Source organism: Thamnophis sirtalis, unplaced genomic scaffold (assembly GCF_051295495.1).
Source record: "Thamnophis sirtalis isolate CommonGarterSnake01/CBP01778 unplaced genomic scaffold, rThaSir2_p1.2 scaffold_15, whole genome shotgun sequence".
NCBI lineage: Eukaryota > Metazoa > Chordata > Lepidosauria > Squamata > Natricidae > Thamnophis > Thamnophis sirtalis.
Window position 1 is genome coordinate 10,035,743 of NW_028261395.1, and position 20,743 is coordinate 10,056,485.

Sequence of the window (20,743 nt, forward strand, 5' to 3'; positions counted from 1 at the left end):
GCTGGGTAAAATTATCCTGACTCTATGCCCGTACAATTTTTATTCGGCTAAATTCAGTATTACAGTATGTACTGTCTAAATTAAAAGAGAAATTCAGAGAATAGATTTTTAAAAATTACTGTTTGGGGTCCTTACAAATATCAGTTGTAATTCACTTCAATTAATGATATCTTGTCTGAGTTGGTTTGTCTGACTCTTGTTAATATCTTTCATTCTAGAATTCATTGGACAGATGAATTGTCTATTTGATGAGCTATAGATAAATGATATATGGTTATTTTCAATAAGCACTGAGGTCATGAGGCATATAAATTCAACCAATAAAATTAAGAAATAGGAGTTGTCAAATTAAACGGTGACCTTTATTTCCAGAAACTTTCTAAACATTTCTAATGTGCCTTGATAAGCATGGATTCCGGGTGTTATTGTTCAATGAAGCACTTTGCTAAAGTTTCTTTTTCTTGGGGTTAGGGTTGTCTTGTGTTTGAACTACACCTGGTCAAAATAATTAAGTCACTGTAAAACCCTTCTCGTTAAGTCATTAAATTCAATGTCCAGTTCACTGCTTTGGTATCCTCAATCAGTAGAACACCTATCAACTGCCCCCTTATGTTTTTTTGTGCTTTGCTCAGCGGTGGGTTCCTACCAGTTCGCACCTATTCGGTAGAACCGGTTCATCAAATCTACCAAACCGGTTAGAAGGGGTTCCACCAGTGGACCCGGAAAGCAGGCCACACCTACAGAAGAGGTTCCAAAATTTTTTGAAACCCACCACTGGTCCTTGGATATGATTATTCTACACTGTCATGCTCATATTTATAAAACTCAGTGCCTCTGTGAAAGGCAAGGATGACTACTGCGTTTGTGGTGCAATCAGAACATTGCGTGTGTTGAAGTTCTTTTAACGCAAACCAAAGATGCCTTTTAAAATACAAGTTTACATCATATTCTTATGCATGCCAGTGCTGTGTGGGAGGTAATTTAAGGTGGTTCTGACAAGTGTCGTCGGCATCTTCATATCCGGTCACATGGGCGGCAAGCCACTCCCACCCGGTCACATGGGCGGCAAGCCACTCCCACAAAGGAGGCCACACCCACAGAGTAGATTAGAACAATTTTTGAAACCCACCACTGGCTTTGCTGCTATGCTGTGACAGACTGCCATGAACTGTGGGAAGGGAGAATGAAGGGGGAAGGCTTGGAGAAATGAAAGTAAGTGCTCCGTCTCCTCAAGAAGTTCCCTCAAGGTCATCCAGCTGGAAGGAGGAGGAAGCCGCATACCAAAACGAGCTTGGACTGATCTTTATGAAACTATCTTGCCTGAACCTGATTGGTTGCACTGGAGTGGGCAGTGAGGTTAGAGTTAAGGGAAGGCAAAGTAGAATTTAGGGATTTTGGCATGCGACTCTCAGTTCTGGCTTTGCAATACCGCAATACACTTGACTTCTAATAAACGATACATTTCTCAACAAATGGCACCAAGGTTCATTTCTGTTCAGAGGTGTCAAGTCTGACAACAGCATTAACTCCTCCCCAAAATAAGAACGACTTCAAGACAGTTAAGAGTTTGCCCATACACTACAGCTTTTAAGTTTCACTTCAATTTCATTTTAGTTCTAGCTGCTGGAGAGCAAATTCCTCCTACAGCTTGAGCAGTTTTAAATGATGCATAATGCTAGCTGGGAGAGATTGCCAATCAGCATTGCAGTTTTTCTACCTGCTAGTTAATCATTCAGTGCAACAATGATTTTCCAACAAAAAAACACCCTTGCTGATTTTTTAAAAAATTCCTGAGTTCTTTTTTCAGTTGCTATATTTTTCCAATTTGTATGAATCGTGTTAATTTTTTAAAAAAGTTGGGGTTGTTTTCGTGTGTGTGTTTGTGTGTGTGTGTGTTTTTTTTGTGTGTAAATGAATTGGTTTGACGGTGTTCTGTAACACCCTTAAATAGAATAAATAAAGTTATAAAAACGTCTAGAAAATACTGTAACAGGGATATAGAAGTGAATCAAGAAAACTCCAATTGCAAGTTTTACGGGGCTCAGAAAATTGAGCATTCCATACTTAATGCTCATTTCAGAAGGGGTTTTTTTTTAATGCCAAATTAATTGTACACAGCGAACAGTTTAAATGTGTATTACATTCACACACAGTGCATTTTAATTCCCAGTTAAAAAGGAATATTTTTGTCTTACACATAAATGAAAAAGAGTGAAAATGGCCATTTCTCCGTATAAACGTATAACATTATAGGAGATGGTAGTCTAATAGAAATGGGGGGGGGGGATTGTTAATTTGGATCTAGATGCAAATCAAATTGTTCAACTTGCATTCCACTCCTACTGATTAAAAGAGACTGGAATCCAATTAATTCTGCATCATGCCCATAGTTTATGGCATAATCAATGAATCTCTCTCTTACCTTTTCATATGTTGGAGCATTTTTGTATTAAGATTTTAATTTCCTTGACATCTGAACTGGAGAACTCTAATTTAGCAAACATCAGCATTGCAATTCCCGCTTGTTATCCTGATCTCTTTACTTTAAATCAGCATATAGCAGAAGAAACCCAAGATCAAAAGACGAGAACCCAGCCTAGATTTATAACTACAGGTACTGTATATACTCGAGTATAAGCCTAGTTTTTCAGCCCACTTTTTGGGCTGAAAAAAGCCGCCTCGGCTTATACTCGAGTCAGTGAAAAATTTGCCCGAAATGGAGGAGAAAAAGGGGCGGGGCCATGCCGCTGGGTGACACTCGTGAATGGCCCAGTGCCCCTGTGAGTTTCCCCTCCCTCTGTGTCAGTTTGCCGCGCAGCGCGCACCGCACCATCCCCCCTCCTCACGTTCTAATGTAATGCAGGGCTGTCTTACGATTCCCCTTCCTCCCCCTCCTGCCGCTCTGCAACGATGTCCCACCTCCTCCTTGTTATGGCAAGCAGCCACATAGCGATGTCCCACCTCCTCTGGTACAGTGATCCAATGATAGGAATCACTGTGCCGTGTGTCATAGGAGGCGGGACATCGCTCCCGCGGCTGCACGGGACATCAGCATCACAGCGGGACATCAGCATCATGAGGTGAGTGAAGTATTTCATTGAATACACCGCTAGTTTACTGTTTTTCTTTGAAATAAATATTCAAAAACATTATTGGTATCTATTTTTATTTTTGAAATTTACCGGTAGCTGCTGCATTTCCCACCCTAGGCTTATACTCGAGTCAATAACTTTTCCAGTTTTTTGTGGTAAAATTAGGTGCCTCGGCTTATATTCGGGTCGGCCTATACTCGAGTATATACGGTACTCCTCGACTTACAACCACAATTGAATCCAACATTTCTGTTGCTAAGCGTGACAGTTAAGTGCATTTTACCCCTTTTTACATCCTTTCTTGCCACAGTTGTTCAGTGAATCACTGCAGTTGTTAAGTTAGTAACACAGTTGTCAAGTGAATCTGGCTTCTCCATTGACTTTACTTATTAGAACAGTGTTTCTCAACCTTGGCGACTTTAAGTCCTGTGGACTTCAACTCCCAGAAATCCTCAGCCACCATAGCTGGCTGGGGAATTCTGGGAGTTGAAGTCCACAGGTCTTAAAGTCACCAAGGTTGAGAAACACTGTATTAGAAGATAACAAAAGATGCTCACATGACCCCGAGACGCTACAACCGTCATAAATACGAGTCAGTTGCCAACATCAAAATTTTGATCACTGACTTATGAGAATGCTGCAATGGTCGTGTGAAAAACTATCATGTTACTTTAAAAAAAAAAAACGTTGTAACTTGAATTGCCACTACATAAACTGTTGTAAGTTGAGGACTGCTTGTATTCCAAACTATTATATACCGCCTACTTCATGTACAGTGCAAATCCAATAATTTGTTCATTTTTAATTATTTTCACCTTGTACAGGTAGTCCTCAACGTATGACCATAATTGAGTCCAAAATTTATGTTGCTAAACCAGACAGTTGTTAAGTGAGTTTTGCCCCATTTTATGACCTTTCTTGCCACAGTTGTTAAGCAAATCACAGCAGTTGTTAAGTAAGTAACACAACTGTTAAGTGAACCTGGCTTCCCCATTATTTTGCTTGTCAGAAAGTCACAAAAGATGATCATATGACCCCGGGACACTACAGCCGTCATAAATACGAGTCAGTTGCCAAATGTCTGAATTTTGATCACGTGATCACAGGGCTGCTGCAACAGTTGTAAGGGTGAAAAACAGCCATAAGCCACTTTTTACAGTGCAGTTGTGAGTTCAAATGGTCACAAAATGCATTTTTGTAAGTTGAGGAGTGTCTGTATTGTAGAGGTGGTATTCAGGAAGTTCTGACCAGTTCTGGAGAACCGGTAGCGGAAATTTTGAGTAGTTCGGAGAACCAGTAAATGTCACCTCTGGCTGGCCTCACCCATCCATCTATTCTCTACCTCCCGAGTCCCAGCCGATCAGAAGGAAATGGGGATTTTGCAGTAACCTTCCCCTGGAGTGGGGTGGGAATGGAGATTTTACAGTACCCTTTCCCTGCTATGCCCACCAAGCCACATCCACAGAACCAGTAGCAAAAAAAAAATTGAATTCCCACCACTGCTGAATTGTGTTTTGTAAGCTGCCCAGAGTACACTAGAGTGGAAGGTTATGTTCAATTTAATAAACAACTATAATAATTGTATCTTGGAAACAATGCTTGTATTACTTTCCATGTGTGAGCCTAGCAACTGTTTAGCAAACTCTATGTTTAAACAAGCCATGCCTACACATAAGCAGGAACTGCCAAGGCATTCATCCATCCCTAAGATTAAGTTGTAGGTTGATAAACAGACATTGCCCTTAAACCTTTCCCCCCCCCCTACCTACAGTAGGCTAGAAGCACAGAAAATCTCCTTTGCTAAACAATGGTACCTTTGTGAGCCAGGTACAATAAAAAATGTAGCTCATGTTTTGTTATGTAGCCAGTTCTACAGGGAGATTCATTTGCAATTGATCTTCCTCTTCCTTCTAAATTCCCAGGGCATTCTGATTTATTCCACTTGCATTACCTGTTAGATAACAAAGGTAATATCTGTGTCTTAAATGTTGCCAATTCTTTTTCTACTGTGTGTAAATGCTGGCCTGTGAGGAGCTGTAATTCCTAATGGTTATGCAATATTTTACCATAGTGGTCTTTTCTTTCTCTTGGTTTATGATCGTAATAAGTCTTATCTATTTATCTTCTCTACCCTGTCTACATGCTTTTACTCTGAAGCGTGACCCGTCAAAACCGCGGTAGACAAAACCGCGCTCGACGAAAGCGCGTACCTGACGTCATCAGCAGCGCGACGAAAAAAATTTAAAATAAATTAAATTGAAATTAAAATAAAATTAAAGCAAGCCGATTCACATAAAGGTAAGGGTTAGGTTTAGGTTTAGGGTTAGGGTTAGGTTAAGGGTTAGGGTTAGGGTTACGTTAAGCATTAGGGTTAGGTTTAGCATTAGGTTAAGGGTTAGCGTTAGGTTAAGGGTTAGGTTTAGGGTTAGGTTTAGGGTTAGGTTAAGGGTTAGGTTTAGGGTTAGGTTTAGGGTTAGGTTTGGGGGGGTTAGGGTAAGGTTTTCGCTTTAATTTTAAATTTACCGCTCACAGCGCGATGTTTTCGTCGCGCTGTGATGACGTCACGTACGCGCTTTCGTCGAGCGCGCTTTTGTCTACCGCGGTTTTGTGGTGGAACCACTCTGAAGTACACCTATTTCTTTTATCTGGTTTGAATATAATGGTTATAATAGTTCTATCCATGGGTGGGATTCAGCCGGTTCGGATCAGTTCGGGCGGATCAGTTCGGGCGTACCGGGAGCTCCAACGATGAGGTGGAGAGTGAATGCTTCGCTCCAACGATCAGGTGTGTCTGCCCGCCTGCCCCTGCGCTTTACTTACTTCTATCCTCTCAGCTGATTTGCGCGGTGTGTTACTCCCCAGAGGTAACGTGGAACGTAAGTTTTGTTAAAGCTGTGATCGCACACAAAGCACGTGAACTACCAAAGCAGTTGTTAAACCAGCAGGATCCTATTGGTTCTATCTAATATCAGGGTTCTATCTAATATTCAGGAGCCGAGGTGGCGCAGTGGTTAAATGCAGCACTGCAGGCTACTTCAGCTGACTGCAGTTCTGCAGTTCGGCTGTTCAAATCTCACCGGCTCAGGGTTGACTCAGCCTTCCATCCTTCCGAGGTGGGTAAAATGAGGACCCGGATTGTTGTTGGGGGCAATATGCTGACTCTGTAAACCGCTTAGAGAGGGCTGAAAGCCCTATGAAGCGGTATATAAGTCTAACTGCTATTGCTATAACTGCTATTTTACAGAAAATACCTTTTTGAACCGAATGTGTGGATAAGGTTGTAGGATTCATTCACAATTACGTTTGTTTATTTATATCCTGCTTGTACTTGTTTTCATAGGTAACTCAAGGCAGCAAACAAACATAACACAATTTCTTCGTAATTTCCTCCACAACCACCATTATGAGGAAATTATGACAAATTTTCAAGTGTCAACTTTCGCTTTCTGATTTTATAGCCGGTTTTCAACTGATCCTCTTAAATCTCCCCATTTTTAAGTGCAAAATACAGCAACAGGGGATATTATCCGAGGTTGCTGGCAATGCACAACCTGGATTTCATTCTCATCTCTTATCTTAATATACTTAAAGCTCCCCCCTTCTAATTCTCTAATTTGATATGCAGCTGTGCTGATAAAAGAATGAAGGTTTCTATCTAAATTTTTCTGTCCCTACAAGTGGCAACAGATAGCATGAAAAATGTTCAATACCCATGTAGATATATAAAATGTATATTTGATCTAAGTCAGGGGTGTCAAACTCGATTTGGTCTCCGGATACGCTTCAAGGCGCTAGTCATCACTTATAAAGCCCTTCATGGTATTGGACCTGGGTACTTGAGAGACCGCCTGCTGCCAATTACCTCCACTAGACCGATTAGATCCCACAGATTAGGCCTCCTCCGAATTCCATCCGCCGGCCAGTGTCGACTGGCGACTACCCGGAGGAGAGCCTTCTCTGTGGCTGCTCCGACCCTTTGGAACGAACTCCCCGTGGAGATTCGAACCCTCACCACCCTCCAGGCCTTCCGCAAAGCCGTTAAAACCTGACTGTTCCGACAGGCCTGGGGCTAAAGAGCTGTTGCCCCCGTCTCGAATGGTATGACTGTTGTGTGTTTTTAAATTATGTATTGTTATGTTTCGTTTTTTATTTTTTGTCTGTACCCCCCCCCTTCCCTGATTTGAATTGTTAGCCGCCCTGAGTCCCCTTCGGGGGAAAAGGGCGGCATATAAATATAATAAAATGAATGAATGAATGAAATGATTTCATTGAGGGCCGCATCAGGGTTGTTTTTCACCTTGGGGGTGGCATGGTGGGCATGGCCAGTCTGTAGGCGTGGCCAACTTGACATCAGTCACTTTGGAGCACCGTTTTTCTGCTCGGGTGCCAAAAGGGTGCGCGTGTGTGTGCCCACACCCATAATGCTATGCCCTCCCCCTGCACGCACATCCCCCCACATTCCCCTGCACATGAACACTTCACTGAAGCCTCTGAACGTCCGGTAGGCCCGTTGGGCCCATTTTCCGCCATCCACAGCCTCCAGAGGCTTTCCCTAAAGCCTAGGGAGAGCAAAACCAGCCTCCCCTGCCCTCCAGAAGGCCCTCCGGAAGGCTGCGTGCTGGAGCTAACACAGGGCAATGCTTTGTGTGCCCTCAGATATGCCATAGGTTTGCCATCACGAGGCCTAAGCCCTCTGCCAGCAAAAACAGGCTCCCGAGCTCCCATTTTTGGCTGCGACGGCCTCCTGCAGCTAAAACAGAGCTCGGGAAGGCCTCCCGCGACCCTCTCATGCTTCATTTTCAGTTGCGATGGCCTCCTGCAACACTCTGCTAGCAAAAATGGAGCTCAAGATGGTTGCCCGCAGCTCTCCCAAGCTCCATTTTTGCTGGCAGAGGCACTGCAGGCTGGTCCTTTACTCTTTGCAGGGCAGCCCCCCAGGCCAGATCTAAGCACCCTGTGGATTGGATCCAGCCCCTGGGCTTTGAGTTTGACACCCTTGATCTAAGTGATCACCATCATGAAACTATCCAGAAGGAATCACTGCAATAGCAGGCATCAAGTGCTTGTAGTAAAAATACTGTGAATCTCGGTTTACGTAACTGATGATTATAAGGGTTAAGAAGCATCTTGGCCTAATGGTATGAGCCCCACTCAATCTAGCACAAGGGGGCATTCTGCAGCCCACATTGGTCAAAGAGTTTTGGATGGAGGGGTTCTAGAAGGGCAGTCTTTTCTGCTGTGCTCCTGCTCTTTAGATTATCTTACTTCCTGTGTAAAGTCTCCCCCCCCCCTTTTTTTGGCATTCCAGAAGAGCATAAAAACCTGGCTTGGAGTCCTATGATGGAAGTGGCTGGTGAACTAACAGAGAAGATGCCACCATTGTACCAATCTTGCTTTTTCTTACCTTTGGTCCTAACGTTGTCAACATTTTAAAATATTTGTTGCATTTATGACTGCAATTGTACACCACCCCGAATTGCCTTGCAGAGTGAGATAGGGCTGGCATATAAATAGAGTAAAGTAAACTAAAGGTTAAAATTCCAAGAACATTTTTGTTCACTTCCTCCAATTTCTTTTAACATAAATTCAATACCTGTTTCTCATTTCAAATGACAACTTGGCATCCCGGTTCCTGAGAACACAGGAATATGAAAGCTTTGCATAAATGCAAATAAATTAAAACAATTCACAGCTGAAACAATTTATTAATTACATCTAAAGACTATATGCAAAAAAGGCTAATCAAGTAACAGTAGTTGGAAAAAAAACCCATGGCTGGGTACGTTGGGTTGAGTCATCACTGGCATAATACTCTTTGTTTCATTCCATAAACCATAGTTAAACAAGTGATGACTTAGTACGATGTTTGAGCCCCACCCATTAGGGAGGCTATAAATGCCTTTGCTCAGCTAAGCCTAAAATGAATCAAGTCCAGAATATATATTCTTGAAGAACGCAGAGCTGACCTCAGTGATACAATGCTTAAGTGTGTAGAAAGCTAGCACCCATCCCTCTCCTAGAAGAATAAAATATTCTTGAAAATATTAAAAAGGCAGAATATTATATTTCCATGGATGAGAAAAGGAGAAACATTCTCTTGGAAAGCTGCCCCCCTTTGTTAATAGCCCAGAAAGACTGGGCCAGCATAGCTACAAGACAAAAGACTTTCAGCTCCAGGGTGATAGGATTAGCCCTCACTCAAGATCCAAACCAGGACAAAACCATTCAGCCATAATAGGAATTTCCCAAAGCCCCTTCATTACATCATCACCCAGCAAGATTCAACCAAGCATGGGACTTAAGACAACCTACAAATTTACCTCTGCATGGCCCCATGAAAGTCTGAAAACCAATCAAAGAACATTTCTTACACAGGAACAGGAAGCTCCAAGGCGGGGCCCAAGAGAAGGTATAAATCTCTCTCCCTCTCTAACCCATGTGCTAGGGCAAAAAAGCCCAAGACCTCAAACCATGTGGTCCTGTCCACCATTAAACCATCTTTCCAATCAGCCTCCATATTTCCAGTGTCTTTCCTCCCACCTGGAACTAAACCCAGATGGACATGTCATCCAATAAGTGACATCATGTTTGGAAATTACAATGTGTTCTGCATAAGAAAGTACCTTAGGTTTAGAAAAGCTGTAGTCCACCTTAACAAGAACTACATAGGAACCATATTATTTCCTTATCAATCACTATTAAAACGCAGCGATTCTATGTATTTTGTAAAGACTAGTCTCAGAAGGACACATACACTATGCTTTGTTAAAGACATCACAGCACACTAAGCCAGGATCCCAGCAAATCTCTCCTGAACATGTATCTTAGTCCATCGTTAAGAGTGTTTAGTGTGGCCATTCCAAGCTCAGAACACAATGCTTTTGCAAACCCATAATTTATTCCGGAATAGACTAAAGATATCGTGGCGGCTTAATTGCTATCAGTGACTTGCTAAAGGCTCTTGTTTTGTTCTGTAAAGGTTTCTATTAAGATCCGTGTACTTTAATGAAACTGACGAGCTTTTTAGATGCTATGCCTCTGAAGAGCTATGACTAAAAACATGAAGACATTTATCCTCTTCAAATGGCCAAATCAATTATATCATGAACATCAGTCAGATTTCTAATCCACTTATGCTTCCTCTTTTTTAAAATACACACACACAGGCACACACACACACATTCTCGACTTTCATAATTTTAACCAACACCAAGCTAATAGCACTATTTCCAAACCAATTTGTCATATAATCAACAGTTCATGGAGACCAATTCCTGGTCTTACTATAGCACAAGAGTTATAAGAGCATATTGCTACATCTGTACGAGCACTAATAAATAGCATATTCAGGACACTTGTAGCATATCTCATGCCTTCATATGATCTACTGCTGAACAAACTGCATGAACCGGCCCAATTTAAACTGATTTGAACCTAGCCAAAAAGTCAAAAACCTGGCCAATGATTGCAATAAAACTGTTGATTCAATTCATCAAAATTCCCCTTTCACAAAGCCTGAAGTCTTGTGATCCTAAAAGAACAAAAATTACTGACAAGTAAATTGATGAAAACACTGAACTTACCAGAATCTCACTATTCTTTCTTTGGTTCCAAGATGTCAACTTTTTAAAAATCACATCTGAACCTACCCAACAGAGTATTGAAACCGGTTAGCTGTGATATATTATAGGGCATTATTATAAATTACAGCTTGCAAGACCGAAAGAGATTTTCCAAAAGGAAAAATTAACTTTTAACTTGTTTACGGGTTGGATAACTGCTGTTAAGAACAGGCAGGGATGCCGATATTTCCATGTGTAATAAAGTTCTTCGGATCTTTAAATAGCCATGCCAAGAGAGTATACATTAGACAAGGTGGCGCAGTGGTTAAATGCAGCACTGCAGGCTACTGCTAGATCAGCAGGTCAGCGGTTCAAATCTCACCGGCTCAGGGTTGACTCAGCCTTCCATCCTTCCGAGGTGGGTAAAATGAGGACCCAGATTGTTGGGGGCAATATGCTGACTCTCTGTAAACCGCTTAGAGAGGCCTGAAAGGCCTATGAAGCGGTATATAAGTCTACTGCTATTGCTATTGCTATTGCTATTGCTATTGCTATAAATCATTTCAAGGTAATACAGCATGAAAGGAGTTTCAGCTTTTGGAAGTCTTCAGAATAATGGATAATAGACTTTAGTAAATGTATAAAGGCAAGGCTGCTTGATTCCAGGGGTTTTGAGCACAAGCACAGCTGTTGCTAAGTAAATTCTGATAATTAGAAATCGGGTGCCACATCAGAGAGCCTTCAAAGCAGCACTTCATTCAAACGTCATTTCATAATCCAATGTAACTAAGGTAAACCCTTGGGAGTTAGCAGCAGTGTTAGTAACAAAGAAGACTTTATGTATGAATTAGATTTTAGATTGGTTTTATTATTCAGGTACTCAAGGTAGGATACGAAGCACTCTGTCCTCCTCCCATTTATCTCCACCTTAATAAACCTCTGAGGTAAACAGAACTGAAAGAGAAAGTAGGGCAAAATCTCCCAGGGAGCTGGGAGGAGGATTTGGACCCGGGTGTTCCTGGTGCCAGGATAACACCTGAACCAGGGGTGGGTTTCAACAGGTTCGCGGCAATCCCCGCGAACCGGTTGGTCGGCGAACCCGGAAGTAAGTAATTTCCGGGAACGACAAAGGGCCCACCCGCCCGCCCGCCCTCCTTACCGGTCTTTGAAGGCTTCTGCGCTTCCACGCAGGCGCATGGCACATACAGCGCCTGCGCAAGTCTCCACAAGCAGCTGGAGCATCGCGCAGGTGCTAAGACGCAGGCGTGAACTGCGCGTGTGCACAAGGACGCCGCCAGCCCTGTTCCAACCGAACCGGTTGGAACAGGATTAGCAACCCACCACTGACCTGAACCACTGGCTTTTACATAAGATAGAGCCGTGATGGTGATTCTATGGGTCATATTTGCCAGCACGGCAGTCCTCAGCTCCAGCGCGCATGCCAGCTGATTTCTGGCCTCTTGGAGGGCCAGGGAAGGCCATTTTCGACCTCCCCAGGCTTCAGGAAAGCCTCTGAAGCCTGGGGAGGGCAAAAACTCCCCCACACACATTGGGAGGGCTGCACATGCACAAGGGGGGGTCATTCGTAAATGCACAAGTGGGTGGGCACGCGCGGACACAATTTTGGCCTTCAGAAAAAGGTTACCACCACTGAGATAGAGGATGGACATGCCTTTTTAAAAAATCTTCTGCATATTCAATGTTTTTTCCTTGTAGAAGTTAGATATTGTTTTTAAGCTTTTATGAAAAATTCTTATGGATGAAATTGTATTAAGCGGATTATCTGCTATCACGTCAGTGGTGAGTCTTAGCAGCCACATAGATTTTATGTCAATATTTTGTCATTAGATTTAGAATAGAATAGAACAACAGAGTTGGAAGGGACCTTGGAGGTCTTCTAGTCCAACTCCCTGCTTAGGCAGGAAACCCTACACCACTTTAGACACATGGTTATCCAATCTCTTCTTAAAAACTTCCAGTGTTGGAGCATTCACAACTTCTGGAGACAAGTCGTTCTATTGATTAATTGTTGTAACTGTCAGGAAATTTCTACGTAGTTCTAAGTTGCTTCTCTCCTTGATTAGTTTCCACCCACTGCTTCTTGTCCTGCCCTCAGGTGTTTTGGAGAATAGCTTGACTCCATCTTTTTTGTGGCAACCCCTGAAATATTGGAACACTGCTATCATTTCTTCCCTAGTCCTTTTCATCAAAGTAGACATACCCAGTTCCAGCAACCATTCTTTCTATGTTTTAGCCTCCAGTCTCCTAAACATATTTATTGCTCTTCTCTGCATTCTTTCTAGAGTCTGAAAATCTTTTTTGACCATAACTGGATGCAGTATTTCAAGCATGGCCTTAATAAGGCATAATAAAGTGGTTTTAACCCTTCACATGATTTTATCTGGGATGATCTGTCCCATAAGTTGGTTTTTCAGGTTGTCCACCAATGCACCATCCCTACTATAACTGATGCATTAATGCATTATTTTGGTTGTTCAGCAACTTCGATAAATATTAAAATATAATTATCTTCAGGGGGGATGTATATGGTGATCAAATATAAAAAGAATATGAAGGATAATATTTGCTCTTATATTAAAATAAGATAGACAATTCTTTTTGCAGTTAGGGGCTGCACTTTTGATTACCGTTGTTTAGTGACTGCGGGCCATTGAGCAATAATGTCAAGATTGCTGATGCAACATTTTTTTTACCCCAGGACAAATCTTTTATTTGGAGAGCTTGGTTTGCTAAAAATATCTAAGGTTTATCATTTCAAATTCCCTCCCCCCCTCTAAAAATTTCATAGGAAATCATGCCTCTGTTCTTTAGCAGTATGATGTGGAATTGTTTTAGTGCATTCTTAAGAGAAATTGAGGACCACAATGGAAAGAAAAAAAAAGGCGCACACAATATCTATAAGTGGTTGGTAACCTACCACTGGCATTAAATAACAGAAAATGTTTCTTGTTTTGTGACAATTTATTGAACTTTAAAAAAATCATAGCAGTAGTGTGGCTTTTGAATTCTATCTAATAGCCTTAAACAACAACAACTTACATCTTTGATAGAAATGTAGTGCAAAATTCTTCATTTCATACAGTAAGAGGCAACATGACCCAATGTGGCTTAAAGCACCTGGCTAGTTGGCTACCTTTAAGCCAGTCTCTCTCTCTCTCTCTCTCTCTCTCTCTCACTCACTCACTCACTCACTCTTTCTCTCTCTCTCTCTCTCTCTCTCTCTCTCTCTCATTCTCACTCTCTCTCTCTCCCCCCCCCCCCAGGAAAAAGGAAATGAGCAAAGCATTTCAAAAAATCTTGTCACGGAAACTGCAGATAGTAGACTGCAATGGAGACTGATTAATGGCTCAAATAAACGAAAGCAACACAATCTAGTAAAGTGGAACTTTTGATAATCATCTACAAAATTAGAAAAATATTAACACGCAGGACATGTTTGCATGACAGCTTCACTATTGGCACAATTTTGTAACCAGAAAAAAAAAGGGAGGCTATCAATCACACATGCATATTTGTACACACTCACTCGCTCACATAAATAAATCCTGCAAAAAGAATTCTTCACAACTACCCAGTCTACATTATGGTTGTAAAGATTCAAGCTACACCAATACTGTAAGACTTGTGGATAAAGTACTGTATACAAGAGCTTTACAGAAAGGAACACTCATTATATTCCCTTTTTTTTCCCAACAAATTTTGAGTGATGTCTTTAATTGGGAAAAATACCTCATAGAAGTATATGCCAAAATCACAGGCATAGCAGTGCAATGTTGGTGCAAAATTCTGGTTGCTGTTTCTTGAATGATGGGACTAATATACATTTATACTGGGATCAGTGTATTCCATATAAGTCAATAACGCAGAAGGAATTCCAACCTTAATTCATAAACTAACTTATGGAAGGCCAAATAATTCCAAATAAAGTCCAACTTTGGCCTCACTTTCCATGCAATGTTACTGATTTTCCCCCACGGACTATTGAGGTTTTGAACACAGAAACAACAGGGACTAGGAACTTTTTTTTTTATTTTGTTCGATTTCTTAAACAAAGAAGCACAATGCTCTCTACTGCAAACTGTTCTTTTCTTTTGCTCTTCTTTTAAAATGCTGGCAACAACAGCAACAATATCTACACAACCTTTGTGATGGGGTGAGGTTATGACACAAACATCATATTACCACCATGGCAACCTTGAACATCATTATGATGGTAATATAACCATATAATAAGGTAAGATGCCTTCACCGCCACCTGACCTTTTGACAAGGTAGAAGACGACAAAATAAACAACACTGGAGAGATCTCACAACTATAGCAGTAATCGTAGTAAACATTGGGGAAGGTCAGAAAATGTTCCCTGTCCCAGGAGACCCAATTCTTTTGCTAAGTTCATTTATTCATTCTGAAGGAGGTAGGAGAACTTAGCTTTTGAATAACTAACTGAACATGCAGGCATGTCCCACGTGGCCTGGTTTTTAAAGTTTACATATTCACAGGGCCAAATGTCTACAATAAATAATAAAACATGCTTACAAGAGCAGGCATGCTTCTGTCATCAAAAGCACGCCAGCCTTTCAAATTTAGTGGAGGAAGCTGTTCTACATACGACACATAAATTACAGTTGTGTTTCTTAAACTGTCTGCCTTAATTCAATGTGCCTTTTATTGAATAGCAGAGGACAGAAAACAGTGAAAACTATCTGATTTCTGACCTTATGAAATCCACCAGAATAGTGCAATGCCATCTACTGCAAGCACAAGTTGGTTGTTCAGTGAAATCTACCATAACCTTCAAACAAAACAAATGCAACATTGAACGTATTCTTTTAAACTTTTAAGGATGAAAAAAATATGCCTGATTGTCCCAATGACAGAATTGGACATGAGCACAGCACTAATAATTCCTGGTTTCCCATATATAACTTACTCGCATTGCTATGTAAGAATCAAGGAATGTTTTCACATGATTATTATGCACATGAAAATTATTTTATTTCTCAACAAACAAATCAGCACAAAACTGACATCATGACTGACTCTATCAATACCAGATCTACCATATCAAGAAATTAATAAATGTTCCATTTAACTTATTTTTTTAATAAGCAGTCATCATTCCTACTTTTTCAGATTGAAAAATATTAATTTCAGACTAAAATGTTCCAGCTAGGATTTGGAAGACTTCAGTATTCTGTAAAAATAAATTATATTAGACAAAACTATCACTCATCTATAGCATTATAAAAACCTTTTTTGGGGGGGCCTGAATTCTGGCAAAAGTTTTTTTTTAACCTTTGGCATCTATATATCAAAACTATTGTCTATGATAAGTAAAAATAGAGTTCTGTAATGGCAAAAAAATGAACACAGCCAAGAATGTCCACAGCAATTTTTCTAATGAAATACAGTTCTACCCACTCAGTGGACATTAATTTTGTTATAATATTGAATATTGAATTATCATGTCACTTTGAAATTTAGGGTTTAAAAATTTTACACCAAAATATTAATTTTTCAGTTTACTTTTTTATATTTGAAATAAGTGGAAAGCTTTCTGGAACAATGATAAGGGCATTGATTTTTGTAAAATTGAAATAATACACACAGTTGCATACACAAATTACAGTGATGTAAGTTTCAGTTTTATTGCCAGTTTTTAAATCATTAAAGGTTCTGTTTTTTTGTTTTTTAAAGTATCAGATTCCAGAAAAAGTTTGAAAATTTCTGGCCTGTATACTCTCTGGCCCATTCAAAGTGTTACAAATTTACAACTATAACTCTTGTTGAAAATTCACTGCTGCATACAGGTAGTTGTTGATTTAACAACCACAACTGAGCCCCAAATTTCTGTTATTAAGCAGGACAGTTGTTAAGTGAGTTTTGCCCCATTATACGACCTTTTCTTGCCACAAGTGTCAAGTGAATCACTGCGGTTGTTGAGTTAGTAACCCAGTTGTTAAGTGAATTGGCCTTCCCCATTGATAGTAGCCTCACAACGTGTTTCATTCGAAGAGTGTCACAAAAAAATAACCACTACCACAAAGTATGCTGAAGTTACTCTGGCACAAAGTGATTATATTTGTTTTGAGTAAACCCCTTAAAGTGGGAAGAATAAAGAATTAATAAACCACTGTTACATACAACATGTACTCTTTACTTTCACAACTTTAAGGCACCACAAGATAGTAGGAAACTGTGGACTGCAGCAGCCAAAAGCACTTTAATATCCATCTTAAAAACAGAACATAAGAGGAGGGGATTTTTACCAACTTAAATATGAACCCATCTTTTACTACACACTTAGATGCCAACCACAAGAGTTACCAGACAACCTGTGACAAGATTCTGGAATCACATCCCAATGGCATATCAACATGCAAAGGTATCAGGGCTTTATTCCAACCCATTCATTGTATCTTATGGCTTATGGCTTTCTCTTGTTGACTATATTGATGGGTTCACACAACACTGTGCTCAAACACCCTACAGCAGCTGCCCCAGGGTGGGTTCGCAGAGCAGCCGAGCTGAAAACGCTTGGCTGGCATTCAAGGTGGCTTGTGAATCCTGACACATCGACGGGCTGTCATCGTTTTTGGAGCCTTCAGACGTGACAAGCCAAAACGGCCTGGCGAGGGGTGGGGGGGTGAAGAAAGGCAAAAATCGCTGCCGGTCAAGCGACCTGCATCTTCGCTTAAGCCAGTGTTTCTCAACCTTGGCAACTTGAAGATGTCCGGACTTCAACTCCCAGAATTCCCCAGCCAGCGAATTGAAGATGTCCGGACTTCAACTCCCAGAATTCCCCAGCCAGCATTTGCTGGCTGGGGAATTCTGGGAGTTGAAGTCCGGACATCTTCAAGTTGCCAAGGTTGAGAAACACTGGCTTAAGAGACGCAGAAAACGGGGAAAACCCACCGCACGTCTGAACACCGTTCACCCCCATTAAAAAAACAAAAACCAGCGGGATCCACCCCGAGTCGTTTCTCGGAAAGGATCCCCCCTCCCTTTTTTTCCCCGAAGTTGGGACTGAAGGCGAGAAGAAGACAGCTTGTCGATCAGAAAGGTCGGCGGTTCGAATCCCTAGCGCAGGTCTTCCTGCCTGAGCAGGGGGTTGGGCTAGATGACCTCCCAGGTCCCTTCCAACTCTGCGCCTGTGACTAAAAAAAAGAAGAGTTCGCGCTTTCCCTCTGCGCTCCTCGCAGGGGCGACCGCTTCGCATGCAATGATCGGTTCTCGCCCAGCAGCAGCAGCCGCGCCCACCTGGAGCTCCTCGACTAAGAGGAGGATGATGATGATGATGGTTATTTTTATTTTTATTTTTATAAGCCAAAAGATGCAGCAGCGGAGAGGAGGCGGGGAAAGACCTCCAAGGGCTGCAGCAAAAGCAAAGCAGCCACAGCGGCGGCGCTTCCTTCCCATTCCGCAGCCTGCGGGTCGCCTCTTTTTAACACCCCCCCCACCGGCAACCAGTCCTTCGTTCTCCTCCAGCCGGCCGCCTTTCCTTCTTCCACCACGCCGGGACCGGGGAAAGAGGGTCGTCCTTGCCCCGGGCGGGCGGTCCCTCCGCTGGCGGGGCGGACCCTGAGCCAGGGACTGGGCAGGGCTCCCCGCCCTAAGGAGGGAAGGCGAAGGAGAGGCTCCGACGGGCGGCCACCGGGAAGTCCGGCGTCCAAGGGCTTCCCCGACGGCACCCCCGCCCGCTCCCAGCCCTTGAAGGGCAACCAGTCCCGCAAAGCCCCTCGCCTGTTCTGGCCTCCGCCCCGGGCAACTCACCGTCCGGTGTCTCTGCTGCTGCTGGTGCTGCTGCTGACGGCGCCGCTCCAGCCCCAAGAAGCAGCCGGCGGCGGCCAACGCCGGTCCTCCTCCGCTTCCTCCGCCGCCTCCGCCGCCGCCGGGAGTCCTGGAGAGGACGAGCAGGAGCGATCTGCCCGCGGTGGCCGCCATCGCTCCACTGGAAGCCGCCGCTCTCCGGCAGGCAGCGCTGCGGGATTGCTCGAAAGGGGTGGGGGGGTGTTGGAGGAGGAGGAGGGGAGGGGGGAGTTTGGAGGGTGGGTGGGGAGGAGGGCGGGGACAAAAAAAAGGATCCCCGCGCGCGCCAGCCAATCGGGCGGCCCTCCGTCGCTGAGGGCGCGGGCCGCCGCCTGTCAATCTCAGGCCGGGGCCCCGCCCCCTGCTGCCTCCGCCCTCGCCCGGCCGCCAAGCTGCAGCGGTTGCAGGGGAGGCGGGAAAACGCCGCGGGTTGGAAGTGGGGTGGGGGGGGAAGAGAGAGAGCGAGAGGAGGTTTCCTCAGAGAAGGGAGTGACGCGGGGAAGCCGAGAGGGGCCGTGGGAGACGCGCGAGGCTCCCACGCGGGCGGGATGAGGGCGGGGGGGGGCTGTGAAAGGTGAGGCGTGCGAGGATGAGGCAGCTCGTGCTTCACCCCGATTAAACTCGCTCCAAAAATAAGCCCCGTTGACCTGGAAGCCAGTACCTCGCCACTTGACTTCAATCGGAACAGAGCGGGAAGGGACCTTGGAGGTCTTCTAGTCCAGCCCTCTACTCGAGCGGGAGAGACCGTTTCAGAGAGGTGGCTGCCAAGTCTTCTACGGACTATAGAATAAGAGAGTTGGAAGGGACCTTGGAGGTCTTCTAGTCCAGCCCTCTCTACTCGAGCAGGAGAACCTGCACTATTTCAGATAAGGGGCTGCCAAATCTTACAGAAGAAGAGAGTTGGAAGGGACCTTGGAGGTCTTCTAGTCCAGCCCTCTAGTCGAGCAGGAGAACCTGCACTATTTCAATAGCAATAGCAATAGCAGTTAGACTTATATACCGCTTCATAGGGCTTTCAGCCCTCTCTAAGTGGTTTACAGAGTCAGCATATATTGCCCCCAACAACAATCCGGGTTATTTCACCCACCTCGGAAGGATGGAAGGCTGAGTCAATCCTGAGCCGGTGAGATTTGAACAGCCGAACTGCAGATAACAGTCAGCTGAAGTGGCTGCAGTACAGCACTCTAACCACTGCGCCACCTCGGCTCTTATTTCAGATAAGTGGCTGCCAAATCTTACAGAATAAGAGAGTTGGAAGGGACCTTGGAGGTCTTCTAGTCCAGCCCTCTACTCGAGCAGGAGAACCTGCACTATTTCAGATGAGTGGCTGCCAAATCTTACAGAATAAGAGAGTTGGAAGGGATCTTGGAGGTCTTCTAGTCCAGCCCTCTACTCGAGCGGGAGAACCTGCACTATTTCAGATGAGTGGCTGCCAAATCTTACAGAAGAGGAGAGTTGGAAGGGACCTTGGAGGTCTTCTAGTCCAGCCCTCTACTCGAGCAGGAGAACCTGCACTATTTCAGATAAGTGGCTGCCAAATCTTACAGAATAAGAGAGTTGGAAGGGACCTTGGAGGTCTTCTAGTCCAGCCCTCTACTCGAGCAGGAGAACCTGCACTATTTCAGATAAGTGGCTGCCAAATCTTACAGAAGAAGAGAGTTGGAAGGGACCTTGGAGGTCTTCTAGTCCAGCCCTCTACTCGAGCAGGAGAACCTGCACTATTTCAGATAAGTGGCTGCCAAATCTTACAGAATAAGAGAGTTGGAAGGGACCTTGGAGGTCTTCTAGTCCAGCCCTCTACTCGAGCGGGAGAACCTGCACTATTTCAGATGAGTGGCTGCCAAATCTTACAGAATAAAGAGAGTTGGAAGGGACCTTGGAGGTCTTCTAGTCCAGCCCTCTACTCGAGCAGGAGAACCTGCACTATTTCAGATAAGTGGCTGCCAAATCTTACAGAATAAAGAGAGTTGGAAGGGACCTTGGAGGTCTTCTAGTCCAGCCCTCTGCTCGAGCAGGAGAACCTGCACTATTTCAGATAAGTGGCTGCCAAATCTTACAGAATACAGAATAAGAGAGTTGGAAGGGACCTTGGAGGTCTTCTAGTCCAGCCCACTACTGGAGCAGGAGAACCTGCACTATTTCAGATAAGTGGCTGCCAAATCTTACAGAATACAGAAGAAGAGAGTTGGAAAGGACCTTCGAGGTCTTCTAGTCCAGCCCTCTACTCGAGCAGGAGAACCTGCACTATTTCAGATAAG

The 20,743-nt window shown here is 43.5% G+C and overlaps 1 protein-coding gene across 1 annotated transcript in view; it reads right to left on the reverse strand.

The window, feature by feature from the left end:
- Nucleotides 1-18,667, reverse strand: part of MCU (mitochondrial calcium uniporter) — a 159,599-nt gene extending 140,932 nt beyond the window's left edge. The window contains exon 1 of the mRNA XM_087701843.1: nt 18,450-18,667. Within this exon, the coding sequence (XP_087557969.1) occupies nt 18,450-18,620 (171 nt within the window). The 5' untranslated portion in view covers nt 18,621-18,667. The remainder of the gene's footprint in view (nt 1-18,449) is intronic.
- Nucleotides 18,668-20,743: the final 2,076 nt, after the last annotated feature.